The sequence below is a fragment of the Canis lupus genome, chromosome 5 (assembly GCF_048164855.1).
Source record: "Canis lupus baileyi chromosome 5, mCanLup2.hap1, whole genome shotgun sequence".
NCBI classification, from domain to species: domain Eukaryota; kingdom Metazoa; phylum Chordata; class Mammalia; order Carnivora; family Canidae; genus Canis; species Canis lupus.
In genome coordinates, this window is record NC_132842.1 from 16,527,108 (window position 1) to 16,542,722 (window position 15,615).

Sequence of the window (15,615 nt, forward strand, 5' to 3'; positions counted from 1 at the left end):
TTAGGGGAAAGGCTCCCAGTGCTTCCCCATTGAGAATGATATTTGCTGTGGGCTTTTCATAGATGGCTTTTAAGATGTCGAGGAATGTTCCCTCTATCCCTACACTCTGAAGAGTTTTGATCAGGAATGGATGCTGTATTTTGTCAAATGCTTTCTCTGCATCCAATGAGAGGATCATATGGTTCTTGGTTTTTCTCTTGCTGATATGATGAATCACATTGATTGTTTTACGGGTGTTGAACCAGCCTTGTGTCCCAGGGATAAATCCTACTTGGTCATGGTGAATAATTTTTTTAATGTACTGTTGGATCCTATTGGCCAGTATCTTGTTGAGAATTTTTGCATCCATGTTCATCAGGGATATTGGTCTGTAATTCTCCTTTTTGGTGGGGTCTTTGTCTGGTTTTGGAATTAAGGTGATGCTGGCCTCATAGAACGAATTTGGAAGTACTCCATCTCTTTCTATCTTTCCAAACAGCTTTAGGAGAATAGGTATGGTTTCTTCTTTAAACGTTTGATAAAATTCCCCTGGGAAGCCATCTGGCCCTGGACTCTTGTGTCTTGGGAGGTTTTTGATGACTGCTTCAATTTCCTCCCTGGTTATTGGCCTGTTCAGGTTTTCTATTTCTTCCTGTTCCAGTTTTGGTAGTTTGTGGTTTTCCAGGAATGCGTCCATTTCTTCCAGATTGCCTAATTTATTGGCGTATAGCTGTTCATAATATGTTTTTAAAATCGTTTGTATTTCCTTGGTGTTGGTAGTGATCTCTCCTTTCTCATTCATGATTTTATTAATTTGAGTCTTCTCTCTCTTCTTTTTAATAAGGCTGGCTAATGGTTTATCTATCTTGTTAATTCTTTCAAAGAACCAACTCCTGGTTTTGTTGATCTGTTCCACAGTTCTTCTGGTCTCGATTTCGTTGAGTTCTGCTCGAATCTTTATTAACTCCCTTCTTCTCTTGGGTGTAGGATCTATTTGCTGTTTTTTCTCTAGCTCCTTTATGTGTAAGGTTAGCTTTTGTATTTGAGTTCTTTCCAGTTTTTGAATGGATGCTTGTATTGCGATGTATTTCCCCCTTAGGACTGCTTTTGCTGCATCCCAAAGATTTTGAACGGTTGTATCTTCATTCTCATTAGTTTCCATGAATCTTTTTAATTCTTCCTTAATTTCCTGGTTGACCCTTTTATCTTTTAGCAGGATGGTCCTTAACCTCCACGTGTTTGAGGTCCTTCCAAACTTCTTGTTGTGATTTAGTTCTAATTTCAAGGCATTATGGTCTGAATATGCAGGGGACGATCCCAATCTTTTGGTATCGGTTCAGACCCGATTTGTGACCCAATATGTGGTCTATTCTGGAGAAAGTTCCATGTGCGCTTGAGAAGAATGTGTATTCAGTTGAGTTTGGATGTAAAGTTCTGTAGATATCTGTGAAATCCATCTGGTCCAGTGTATCATTTAAAGCTCTCGTTTCTTTGGAGATGTTGTGCTTAGAAGACCTATCGAGTATAGAAAGAGCTAGATTGAAGTCACCAAGTATAAGTGTATTATTATCTAAGTATTTCTTCACTTTGGTTAATAATTGATTAATATATTTGGCAGCTCCCACATTCGGGGCATATATATTGAGGATTGTTAAGTCCTCTTGTTGAATAGATCCTTTAAGTATGATATAGTGTCCCTCTTCATCTCTCACTACAGTCTTTGGGGTAAATTTTAGTTTATCTGATATAAGGATGGCTACCCCTGCTTTCTTTTGAGGACCATTCGAATGGTAAATGGTTCTCCAACCTTTTATTTTCAGGCTGTAGGTGTCCTTCTGTCTAAAATGAGTCTCTTGTAGACAGCAAATCGATGGGTCCTGCTTTTTTATCCAGTCTGAAACCCTGCGCCTTTTGATGGGGTCATTAAGCCCGTTCACATTCAGAGTTACTATTGAGAGATATGAGTTTAGTGTCATCATGATATCTATTCAGTCCTTGTTTTTGTGGACTGTTCCACTGAACTTCTTCTTAAAGGGGAATTTTAAAAGTCCCCCTTAAAATTTCTTGCAGAGCTGGTTTGGAGGTCACATATTCTTTTAGTTGCTGCCTGTCTTGGAAGCTCTTTATCTCTCCTTCCATTTTGAATGAGAGCCTTGCTGGATAAAGTATTCTTGGTTGCATGTTCTTTTCATTTAGGACCCTGAATATATCCTGCCAGCCCTTTCTGGCCTGCCAGGTCTCTGTGGAGAGGTCTGCTGTTACCCTAATACTCCTCCCCATAAAAGTCAGGGATTTCTTGTCTCTTGCTGCTTTAAGGATCTTCTCTTTATCTTTGGAATTTGCAAGCTTCACTATTAAATGTCGAGGTGTTGAACGGTTTTTATTGATTTTAGGGGGGATCTCTCTATTTCCTGGATCTGAATGCCTGTTTCCCTTCCCAGGTTAGGAAAGTTTTCAGCTAGAATTTGTTCAAATACATATTCTGGCCCTCTGTCCCTTTCGGCGCCCTCGGGAACCCCAATTAAACGTAGGTTTTTCTTTCTCAGGCTGTCGTTTATTTCCCTTAATCTATCCTCATGGTCTTTTAATTGTTTGTCTCTTTTTTCCTCAGTTTCCCTCTTTGCTATCAACTTGTCTTCTATGTCATTCACTCGTTCTTCCACCTCGTTAACCCTCGTCGTTAGGACTTCTAGTTTGGATTGCATCTCATTCAATTGATTTTTAATTTCTGCCTGATTAGCTCTAAATTCTGCAGTCATGAAGTCTCTTGAGTCCTTTATACTTTTTTCTAGAGCCACCAGTAGCTGTATAATAGTGCTTCTGAATTGGCTTTCTGACATTGAATTGTAATCCAGATTTTGTAACTCTGTGGGAGAGAGGACTGTTTCTGATTCTTTCTTTTGAGGTGAGGTTTTGCTTCTAGTCATTTTGCTCAGTGCAGAGTGGCCAAAAGCAAGTTGTATTGGGAATAAGAGAAAAAGAGAGGAAAGAAAGAAGGAAAGGAAAGAGAAAGAGAAAAAAAAGGGAAGAAAAACGAAAAAAAAAAAAGAGAGAAGAAAAAGAAAGGAGAAAAAAAGGGGGTGGGGGAAGGAAACAAATCAAAAAGCAAAACAAAACAAAACAAAACAAACAAAACAAAACAAAAAAAAAAAAAAAAAAAGAACCACCGGGGAGTATCTTCTGATTCTGTGTACTTTAAGTCCCTTGGCTTCTCCTGGAAGTTGTCCGTCTAGCTGGTGTTCTGGGGGAGGGGCCTGTTGTGCTGATTTTCAGGTGTTAGCACTTGGGGGAGCTGCTGTGCCCCTGCCTGGTGCAGGGCTCAGTGGGGGTTGTTTACCCCGTGAGGCCGCAGGAGGAACAGCCCCAGTGGCGGGGCAGCTCTGGAAACCTGGATTCAGCTCCGGCAGGAACTCCGTCTGCAGGGCCTGGAGGCTCCGGGGCGGGGCCGCTGATCTGCTCAGCTGGGGCAGGAGCGTCCTCGCTGTCCTGGGCCCTCCCGGCCTCTGCCTGTCCCGGGGGAGGCCGGATCCTGGGCTGTGTCCCGGCGCCCTGTGCTCCGGAGCCTGCGCTGGTGGATTCGCGCTCCCGGGCCGCAGGCCCCTCCGCGGAGCTGCCGCCCGAGCCCCCCGAGCTGCTCCTGGAACCGCGCAGCCCCCTCCGCACGGAGCCTCTTCCTCTGCCCGAGCCCGGGCGAGCTGCTCCCGGGGCCGCGCAGCCCCCTCCGCGGAGCCGCCCCCGAGCCCCCCCGAGCTGCTCCGGGTCCCGCCGTGCGCGCTGCAGCCCTTAGGGAGCTCGGCGCACTCTCCTGGGCGCGCAGTTGCTCTGTTACTGTCTCAGGGAACCCGAGGGCACCCCTGCCCTTCTGGGTCCTGCTCCACCTCCCCGCGAGCCCCTTTCCGCCCGGGAAGGTCGGTGCAGCTCCTCCTCCTCCGGGACGGGGCTCTCCTGTCCTGGGGACACTCGCCCCGGCCTCAGCCCGGCTCCTCGCGGGCCCCTCCCCCTTGGAGGCCTTTGTTCCTTTACTTCTTTTTCCCCGTCTTCCTACCTTGAGAGAAGCGCGAACTCTTCTCACTGTTGCATTCCAGCTGGTCTCTCTTTAATTCTCAGGCCGAATTCATAGATTTTCAGGATGATTGGAAGGTTTTCTAGGTAATTTGGTGGAGACAGGTGATTTGGGGACCCTACTCTTCCACCATCTTGCTCCTCCCCCCCCCTCTTAGTTTGTTAATGTAATAAATTACATTGATGAGCTTTAAAAAAATAACCATACATTTCTGGAACAAACCTCATTTGTTCAGGATGTAGTATCATTTTTATATATTATTGGATCTAACTTGCTAAGATTTTAAGTGTCACATCTATATTTATAAGGTTTTGATGTGTAGTTTTCTTTAATATCTTTGGTTTTGGTTATCAGAGTGATACTGGCCTTATAAAATGAATTGGGAAGTTTTTTTTTTCCTCTCCAATTTCTGAAAGAGTTTGTGTAGAATTGATATTGTTTCTTTCTTACATGTTTGGTAGTGAAGCCATCTGGGCCTGGAGTGTCCTTTGCAGGTAAGTTGTTAAACAACAGATTTCAGTGTCTTTACTAGTTTGGGCCAGGCTGGTTATCTGTTTCTTCTTGAGGAAGTTATGGTAATCTTTATTTTTTTTTACTTATTTAAAAAATGATTCTGTTGGAGTAAAGTATACATAACCTTTTGCCACTTTAACCATTTTATTTTTTAATTTAAATAATCTCTATCCCAATCTCTATCCCCAGACTTTCAACCCCAAGATCAAGAGCTGCGTGCTCTCCTGACTGAGCCAGCCAGGCACCCTGGTAGATTGTCTTTAAAGGAAATTGTCCATTTCATCTATGTCACATGTATTGGTGTAAACTTGTTTATGGTTATTCTTTTATTCATCTTTTAATGTCTGTAGACTATGTAGCTATTGTTACCTCTCTCACTTCTAATATTGGTCATTGGTGTTTTATTTTTTCTTGACTCATCTGGGTAGAGGTCTCTTGATTTTCTGTTTCCTCAGAGACTTAGCTTTTAGTTTCATTGATTTTTCTCTGTGTGTTTTTTTCTACTTCACTTTGGTATTTATTATTTCTTCTCTTCTTTTTACCTTGTGTAAATAATCATGTGGTTTTTGGTGCTAAGTTCTTTCATATTCTTGCTGATTTTCTATCAGTTGTTGAGAGAGAAGTTTTGAAGTATTCAACTATAATTATGGATTTGTCTAATTTTTCTCTTAGTTCTGTTTTTGTATTTGAAGCTCTGTATATGCATTTAATATTGCTATATCTTCTTGATTGATCATTTTATCATCATGTAATGTCCCTCTCTGTCCTTCATGATTTTCCTTTTTCTGAAGTCTACTTAATTGGATACATTTATAGCCACTCCTGCTTTCTTTTAACCATTGTTTGCATGTTATATCTTTCTTTCCTATTATTTTCTTTTTTAATATAATTTTTTAAAGATTTTATTTATTTATTTTAGACAGAGAAAGTGAGTGAGAGAGTACAAGCGGGGGGAGGGGCAGAGGGAGAAGCAGACTCCCAGCTGAGCAGGGAGCCCAATGTGGGGCTCTATCCCAGGACCCTGTGAGCATGACCTGAGCTGAAGGCAGATGCTTAACCGACTGAGCCACCCAGCACCCATCTCCCCTATTACTTTCATGCTACATATATTGTTATATTTGAAGTGAGTTTCTTGTAAACAGCAGATAGTTGAGTCATTTTAAAAATAAATTTGTGTAACTCAATTGATGTATCTACTGATGTGTTTAGATAATATCCATTTAATTATTGATACGTTAGAGCTTACGCTTGCCACTTTACTTTTATTTTGTGTTCCTCCTAGTTTTCATTTTTGTTTTCTTTTTCCTGTGGTTTCTGCAGATTACTTGAACATTTTTTAGAATTCTATTTTGATTTATCCATAGTGTTTTGAATGTACCTCTTTGTAAAGATTTTGCATGTTTGTGGTTACTATGAGTATTGTACCATATATACCTATGTAATCAATTATAATCTACTATTTGACATTATACCAGTTTGAGCAAAGTACAGAAACCATGTCGCCTTCAAACAATAATTGTGTATGACTTAATCCCTTGCAACTCCCTGATATGTCACACAAAAAAACTGTCAGCATAGTCTTTCTTTACAAATATACTATGTGAGAATTTATGTCATTTCTCTTTCAACATAAACTTCTTGCAAAAGCTATAATACTATTACACTGATGGGACTGAAAAAATAAATACAATTTTAGTAACCAAAAAAAAAAAAAAAAAAAGAAACTATCTTCTTTTAAGTCCCTTTACCTCTCTCATTTGTAATTGTCTTTATTTCCTCCATATTCATTGCTAACTGTATAAGACAGCATTATGTTTTGCTTCAAACATCAAACTTCATTTAAAAAACTCAAAAGCAGAATGAATGTCTTTTGTATTTACCTACACTTTTATTCTTTTCCATTGTTTTTCTTTTTTTGCTGTTGCAAGTTTCTTCTTTTATCATAGTCTTTCTATTTAAGAACTTACTCTTTTAGGTTAAGTTTGTTGATGACAGCTTCTCTTCATTTTCCCTCATCTGAGAATTTCTTGACCTCCCCTTCATTTCTGAAGGAATATTTTCACTGGATATAGTATCCCAGGCCGACAATTCTTTACTTCCAGTGTTTAAAAAATGTTTCTTCTGGCTTCCATGATTATCTGTTATTATTTTAATTGTTTTCCTCTTAAAAGCAAAATATTGTTTATGTCTCATGGCTGTTAAGAATTTTCCTTGTCTTTAGTTTGTCGAGTTTGATTTTTGTGTGTGTGTCTTGGCATGGATAACTTTGTTTGTTTGTTTAGGGTTTCCTCAGCTTCTTGAATCTTAGATTTATGTCTTTTTCCAAGTTTGAGAAAATTTCAAATCTTGTTAGAATACATTTTTAGTCTGACTCCCTTCCTCTTCTCTTTCTGTTACTCTGATGACATGAATTTTGGAATTTTTGTTGTGGCCTCACAGATCTTGAGGTTCTATCATTTTTTTTTGCAATGAATTTTCCCTTCTTTATTCATACTGAGTAATTTCATGGAAGGTCATGGATTCTTCCCCTCTGTCCTCTCCATCATATTGTTAGGCCTATCCAGTGAGGTTTTTTTTTTTTTTTTGGTTCATAAATTTCAGTTTCAAAATTTCTTTTTGGTTCTTCTTCATATCTTTTATTTACTTGTTGAGGCTTTTTAGTTTGTTTTAAGTCTTGAAAATTGCTCACTGAAGCATTTTTATGATGGCAGCTTTAAATTCATATCAAATTATTCCAACATCTATTTCATCTTGGTATAAACATTATTCCTACATTATCCTTTCTCATTCAAGTTGTGATCTTTCTGGTTCTTGGTAGGATGAATGATCTTTTATTGTCTTGGACATTTGGGGCATTATGTTGTGAAACTATGGATTTTATTTAGATCTTTTGTTTTAGCAGGCCTTCTCTGGTACTTTGCTGGTGGAGTCTGGAGGTCCCGCAAGGTCTGAGTTCTTCACTTTCCATTGACAACTCTGGTGGAATAGTATGCTTCATTACCGTTGGACAGGGGTGGAAGTTCACTTCCTATGAATCCTCTGCTGACACTACCTTGGCTGATAGGGAGGGAGAGTGCCTTCTTACATGCTTCCCATAGGGCCTCCACTTAACCCATGGGAGATGAGCCCATTGCTGCTTTGAGGTGGTGATTTTATTGCATTTCTTGAGATGATCACACGATTATCCTTCTTTTGTCTGTTGATGACTTTTTTGAGTATTGAACTAACATTCAATTCTGGAGTAAATCCCAATTCATCATTATGTCTTACCCTATTTGACATTACTGGATGAAATTTGATAGTATTTTACTGAGGATATTTGCATCTATAATCATGAAAGATATGGGTTAGTAGTTATTTTTTAACATCTTTATCTGGTGTTGGTAGCTGGGTAATGTGGCCTCAGAAAATGAATTGGGAAATATTCACTTACTTTTCTTCTTTCTAGAATTCTTCATACAAATTAGATATTATTCCTTTCTTAAATATTTGATACAATTCACCAGTGAAGCCATCTGTGCCTGTAGCTTTCTTTATTGGAATGTTTTTATATTGAGAATTTGATTTCTTTAATAGATATAGAGCTAGTCCAGTTTCTTCTTCTTGAGCCTTGGTAGTTTGTGTGTTTCAGTGAATTCTTACATTTTATACAACTTATCTAATTTATTGGCATCAAGTATGACATTCCATTATTATCCTTTAATGTCTGGAAGATCTTTTGTGATGACTGCTCTTTCAATTCTGATATGGATCATTTGAGTCTTCTCTCTTTTTATTCTTGATTAATCTGGAAAGAAGTGGTTGATTTTATTTAAAGAACAGTTATTTGTTTCATTGATTTTTTTGGCTGCTTTCCTTTTTATTTGATTTCTGCTCTTGATGATTTTATTTTCCTTCTGATTTTTTTGGGTTTAATTTGCTCTTATTTAATCTCTTAATTTGGAAGTTTAGCCATTCATTTGAGACCTTTATTTTTTCTACTGTAAAGTTTTATCCTGTAAATTTCTATATGAACACTACATGAACTACATCCCATAGATTTTGATATGTTTTCAGGCACATTAATATATCTGAAGATTTTCTAGTTATCTTTCTTTTACTGGTTTCTGGTTTAATTCCATTGAATTAAGAGAAGGTTTTTTTTTTTTTTCATATGATTTTAGTCCTTTTAGCTTTGTAGATGTTTGTTTTATGGACCAAAATGTGGTCAATTTTGGTGATTTCTTTTTTGTTTGAGAGGAATATGTGTCCTGTTGCCATTGGGTAGTATGTTCTATAATTGTCAGTTTTGTCAATGTAATTGATAGTATTGCTCAGTTCTCTATATTATTAATTTTTGTGTGCTTATTTTATTGATTACTGAAAAAGGAGTTTTTGAAGTCTCATAATTGTGGGCTTATCTATTTTTCTTTTTAGTTACATTTTTTTCTAAATGTACTTTGAAGTTCTGTTGTTTGGTGAATATACAATAAGAGTTGTGTTGACTGTCATTATGTGTCTCCCTTTTTAGGTCTGATAATATTTTGTTTTTAAGTCCATTTTGTTTGATTTTAATGTAACCATTCCTGCATTTTTTGATTATTGGTCGTATGGAAAGTGGGTTTTTAAATACCTATTTCATCCAATTCAATCCAGTTTCTTTTAACTGAAGTTTTAAATCATTTTTATTTAATGTAACTAGGGATTGATTTGAATTTAAATTTACTAATTTGCTACTTGTTTCTTTTTTGTCTCATTTGTTCTTTGTTATTTTTTCCCTCTTTTCCTGCCCTTTTTGTATTAATTGAGCCTTTAAAAATGATTGTTTTATTTATGCTTTTTGTCAGTTATGCTTCTTAAAAGTTTCATGGTGACTGCCCTAGGGCTCATAATGTATATCTCTAATTTATCCTACCCACCTTTAAATACTGTCTTACCATTTCACAAAGACTTTAAGAACTTACCACAGTAACCTTCAGTGCCTCTCCCTACCCTTGGCACTATTGTCATGCATTTTACTTTTGTATGCTATTAACCCCTCAACACAACAATACTATTTTTACATTAGAGAATCAATTACATTTTAGAATGATTAAAAATAATATGAAGAGTCTTTTATATTTTTACCATTTCTACAGATTTTCATTTCTTTGTATAGATGTGGTATAGTCCTCTTTCTGGTATGTTATTCCTTCTGAATGAAGAACTTCATCGCCATTGCTTTAGCACAGGCCTTCCAGAAGTGAACAAGAATTCTCTGGTTTTGATCATCTATGAAAGTCTTTATTTTGCCCTTATTTTTGAAAGCTTTTTTTTTTTTTTTTTAATCTCTATTTAGAATTTTGGGTTGGCAGGTCTTTTTTAAAAAAAAATATTTTAAAGATGTCATTCTCTTTTCCTTTGGCTTGCATTGTTTCTGATAAGTCTTTTTTAATAATTATATTTCTTCCTCTGTCATGTGTCTTTTAAATATAATGACTTCCTCTGTCATGTGTCTTTTATCTCTGGCTAACTGCAAAATATGCTTTTAATCCTTTGTTTCAGAAATTTATACATGATGTGTCCCAGTCAATATAGCATCTGAGTTTAGATATTTTTTTTAAAAGATTTTATTTATTCATGAAAGACACACAGAGAGAGGCAGAGACATAGGCAGAGGGAGAAGCAGGCCCCTTGCGGGGAGCCTGATGTGGAACTCAATCCTGGGACCCCAGGATCACACCCTGAGCCAAAGACAGACACTCAACCACTGAACCACCCAGGCAGCCCTTGAGTTTAGATCTGTCTGGCAGTAGTGAGGAGTGAGTAGGTCTAACCCTGCTGTTGTATCTGTGTGTGCTGCAGTGGGGAGGGGAGCTTAGGAACATCACATTTCTGGCAACGTCACTCCAGTAGAGACCTGAGTCCTGAAGTGGCCCTTCTCTAGTGTGTGTCACTAAGCAACACAAGTTAGAGGCATCAGAGACTTCATTTTCTGAAGTTACCACTTTTTAATTTTCAGATAGCACAAAATAATTCAGAAGTGATGTCATTGTAAAAATTACTGTTTTTTTTGTACATAAAGGATATTAGATTCACTGAAGAATGGAAAAAAGAAAATGAAGAGCCTAAGGAGGTACCTAAGAAGGAAAAAGCAGACGCCCTTCCTAAAGCTTTTCTTGCTTCAAGCAAGAATATACTAGAGAAGAACCAAATTAACTTCGGGAAGATTCAAATGACCAAGAGATTAGAGCCAACTTTAAACTGGAAGGCCACTGTTGATTTCAAAAAGTATGTAGAAATTTGCATGAGGGCTTCTCTGATACATCCTCAGTAACCACATTTGCCTAGTTGTTAGTTTATGTCATGGGAGAAAGTCCAGAGTAGATGTTGACATGTCCCTCCATAATACAAGTCAGTCCCTCCCTGCTCTTCATATTCCAAGTAGAAGTATTTGGCGTGAATACGGCTTATGTGTGGGCACCAGAAGGGAAGGCAAGAGCACCATTGACTCAATTGGTAGGTCAGGGCTAATATCACGTGAAAAAGATGATAAAAGACATGGAGGAATCTCATGGGCAATGTAAACGCAGTGGTAGGGACCTGAAGAAGTTAAGTGCTAGGTGAATTTAGAATGATTAAAATTATGTGAAGTGAATCAGGGAAATCTTGATAGAGACAGCATCTTATCTATTAACAACTTTAAGTAAATACCATAGAAAGGCTAGAGCCTCCAAAATATTAACAGGCTTAAGTGAAGCGGACACTAATTTAAAGAATGTCTGACATACAAAACGAGTTCCGCTTAGGGACGTCTATAAATAGGTACCTAAGCACAGATTAAGGCCCTGTGTTTCATAAAAGCCGGCAGTCGGAGATGCCAAGGACACTTTTTAAATTAGCATATAGCTTACAAATTTCAGCCTATTTTTAATGTTCCATGCGGTCCCCGATTGGGTAAAGCAAGAAGTGGCTCCCAGCTGGTCACAGGGGACCCTCACTTGCAGGGATTCTGAGAACCACGGAGTGAGTACATGTTGCCAGCAAACCCAGAGAGCAGATGGAAGGAGTCCTGGGGAAAAAGGAGATGCTCTTGTTCCTCTAATTCTCATCAATTTTGAGGTGTTTGATCTCTGTGACTCCTATCTGAAGGAGTGTGAAAATGACAAATACACAGGCTGCTCTGTTATGCTGGAAGGTGAATCTTAAAATACCGCTCTTCCCACGTGCTGGCATTTTTCAGTTATGAGTTTACCTAGACACTATGTAATGAAAACCCACTATGTGCCAAGGACCACGCTAAACCTGGGAATCCCTGGAAAACCAGATCCAGGTCCTGTGGCAGAGTCGGGTGGGGAAGGGAAGTAACCAGGCAACTTTCACCCAGGGCAGGATGTGCCCAGAGTAGAAGGCTCCGAGTGAAGGGGCCTGCAGAGTGACAGTTCCTAGTACTTGGTCCTTATAAAAGAAATACTGGCCAAAATGTGCCTGAAAGACTGAAGGGACATCCCAGGTGTCAGATGAGGCTGGAACTCATACAGTTATTTTCTGTATTAGGAAAACATGTCACACGGGTGCATGAAAATGATGAAATCTTTATGTACATTTCTATTTTTAATTTCCTATCAATCCACAATAAGTTAATTTTAAAATGTTAATATATTTTTAGGCACAAAAGCTTACTAAGAAACACTCAAGAGAAAAAACATGGAGGAAGACTTGGAAGGTCAGGACCACCTGTTTCACCTGGAAGAGCACAGTTAGTTCGGTACGTATCTATTAAAAGGAACCATCCTTTAAAGCCACCCTTTACCCAGTGGGCTAGTTAGCATGCAAATTTCTGGTGTTCTTATCATTACATCGGGGTCCTCTACTGGACCCTTGGACCAACTAGTATTGACTAGTTATAAAAATGATAATACTGAATTTCTTTGAATATATTTACAAGATATCCTTTTAGTGAAGAGTTCCTTGAAACACAGGCATCTATTGGTACTAGTTAACTCTCTGTAAACAAATGGATTTAATGCTAATTGCCATGAGTTGAGTGATAGGAGAACTGGGCTCTTTGCTGATCTCTTACTTTTGAACAATCCTATCATAGCAAGGGTAAGTCATCTTCCTGAGCCTCATTTTACTCATCACTGGTGGCACTGCCAATCCTAAAGTGATAGATGTTATTTCTCATTAAAACAGCCATCAGGGCAGCGCGGGTGGCTCAGCGGTTTAGCGCCGCCTTCGGCCCAGGGTGTGATCCTGGAGTCCCGGGATCTAGTCCCACATCGGGCTCCCTGCATGGAGCCTGCTTCTTCCACTGCCTATGTCTCTGCCTCTCTCTCTCTTTCTGTGTCTCATGAATAAATAAATAAAATATTTTAAAAAACAGCCATCAATAGAAGGCTAGTAAACTTCTGACTCCATTTTCATTTTGACAACAAAAGCGGCATATGTGGAGGAGGGTCAGCTACTTTTGTTAGTAAGTTTGGGGTAGTAGTGGGAAGAAATGCAGACATTTCACATTATAAAGTTTGTGCACACAGAAAAAGAAGAAACTTTAAGATACCCTACTACATTAATCCTATATTCTTGGGTTCAACATAATAAATTATTTGATTTATTTGACTATTTTTAAAACTTTTTATTTTGAATTAATTACAGATTCACAGAATGCTGCAAATATAGTACAGAGGAATCTCATACCCTTCACCTAGCTTCTCCCAGTGGTTGCATCTTGCATAACTATCCTACAGCACTGAAACCAGGAGACTGATATTGATATAATGTGCATGTATCATTTTCTATCACTTTATTCCATGTTGATGTGTGTGATGACCATGTCAGTCAGTGTGTGGAAGGGTTCCATCACCACTGGGAAGCCACTCTTGCCACCTCTTTATAGTTATGCCCACACCTCTTCCCTATAATCCTAACTCCTGGCAACCATTAACCTGTTATCCACTTCTATAATTTTATCATTTTGGGAATATCATGTAAATGGAATTATACACTTTTGATATTGACTTTGTTTTCATCACTATAATACCCCTAAGATCCATCTAAGTTGTTGCATATGTTCATAGTGCAATCGTTTTTTTTTATTTTTTATTTTATTTATTTATTTATTTATTTATTTATTTATTTATTTATTTATTTATTCATTCATTCATTCATTTATTTATTTATTTTTGCTGAGTAGCATTCCATGGTGTGGTTGTACCATCATTTATTTAATTATTCACCTATTGGGAGCATTTTCATTGTTTGCAGCTTTTGGATATTAAAAATAAAGCTGCTATGAACAATCATATAAAGGCTTTTATATGGATGAAGTTTTCATTTCTCTAAGATAAGTGCCCAATTGCTGACACATAATAATTGTGTAGCTTTTTAAGAAACTATCTAACTTTTCCAGACTGGCTGTACCATTTAGTTCCCATCAAACACTTAGGGGAAACTGAGTTTATCCTCATCCTTGCCTTTGCATCCAAACTTTTTTTTGGTTTTGGTTTTGAGCTATTCTACAAGATGTATAGTATTATTTCATCATGGTCTTAGCATTTCCCTAATGGCTAGTGATGTTGAACATCTTTTCATGGGCTTATTGCCATCCATATATATTCTCTAGTGAAATGTCTCTTTGTCTTTTGTTTTTTATGTTCTAATCAGATCACTTTTTAAATGTTGAGTTTCGAGAGTTCTTTATTCTGGATATCCTTGATTGAATATGTAGTATGCAAATATTTCCTTCTCCCTGTAAGTTGTTTCCTCATCCTTTTTATAGAGTCTCTCTCATAGAATAACGTTTTACTATTGATGAGGTTCAATTTATCAATGTTTTCTTTTATGGGTTGTTTTGTTTTTATTTTTAATATGTTTATTTTAGAGATAAAGAGAGAGAGAGTGCATGGGGAAGAGAAGGGGAGAGGGAGAGAGTCTCAAGCAGGCAGACCCTGTGCAGGGCTCAATCTTACATCCCTGAGATTGTGACCTGGGCCCAAACCAAGAGACGGATGCTCAACTGACTGAGCTACCCAGGTTCCTGTATGGGTTGTATTTTTGATGTCATGTCTAAGAAGTCCTCATGAAGCCCTTGGTCCTTAAGATTATCACCTATTTTTTCTAAAAATGTTTATAGTTTTACATTATAAAGCCTATGGCCTTTTTCTTATTTTTAGTGTGAGACTTTGGTCAAGATTTAGTTGTTGTTTTTTTGTTTTTTTGTTTTTTTTTAAGTGGAGGTCCAATTTCTCCAGCACCATTTAATGAAAAGGTTATCTTTCCACCATTGAATTACTTTTGTATCTTTCTTCAAAATCAGTTCGGTGTACATATGTGGGGCTATTCTGGGTATCTGTTCTATTCCACTGATTTTTTTTTTTTTCATCTAGCCCCTCACCACTACCACACAATCTGTATTACTGTAGCTGTATAGTAAATTTTGAAGTCTGGAAAAGTGATTTCTCTCACTTTTTTTTTTTTCAAAAATTGCTTTTAGTTATTCTAGTTCCTTTCCTTTCTGCATAAATTTTAGAATAATCTTGCTATATCTCCAACAGAAAAAAATCACTGATGATTTTCTTGGAAATTACATTAAATATCTATATTAATTTGGGAAGAATTGATATTTTTACTATGTAGAATCTTCCAATCCATGAATATTATATATCTCGGTTTATTTAAGTATTTGATTACTTTCACTAATGTTTTATGGTTTTCAGCATACAAGTCTTGTGCATTTTTTCTTAGATTTACAACTAGAAGTGGAAGTTCCAGTGCTGTATTGGTCAGCAGTGATCAAAGTGAACAATAGCCTTGTTTGTTCTCAATCTTAAGGGAAAAGTATTTAGTCTTTCACCATTAAGTATGATGATGGTGTAGGTTTTTGTACAAATATTCTTTATCAAGTTGATAAAGGTCCCTTCTGTTCTTGGTTTTCTGAACATTTTTATTCACATTTGGGTGTTCATTTTGGTCAAATCTTTTTTCTACATCAATTGTATAATCATGTCATTTTTCTTCTATAGGCTGTTAGTGTGGTTGATTACACTGATTGATTTTTGAATACCAAATCAGCCTTGCATCTCTGTAGTAACCCCACTTGG

The 15,615-nt window shown here is 37.5% G+C and overlaps 1 protein-coding gene across 8 annotated transcripts in view; it reads left to right on the forward strand.

Annotated features, from left to right (window-relative positions):
- Positions 1-15,615, forward strand: part of ODAD2 (outer dynein arm docking complex subunit 2) — a 234,698-nt gene that overhangs the window by 25,569 nt on the left and 193,514 nt on the right. For all 8 annotated transcript variants that reach the window (XM_072825581.1, XM_072825578.1, XM_072825579.1 and 5 more), the window contains 2 exons: positions 10,599-10,804; positions 12,183-12,281. In XM_072825581.1, coding sequence (XP_072681682.1) covers positions 10,599-10,804; positions 12,183-12,281 — 305 coding nt within the window. The remainder of the gene's footprint in view (positions 1-10,598; positions 10,805-12,182; positions 12,282-15,615) is intronic.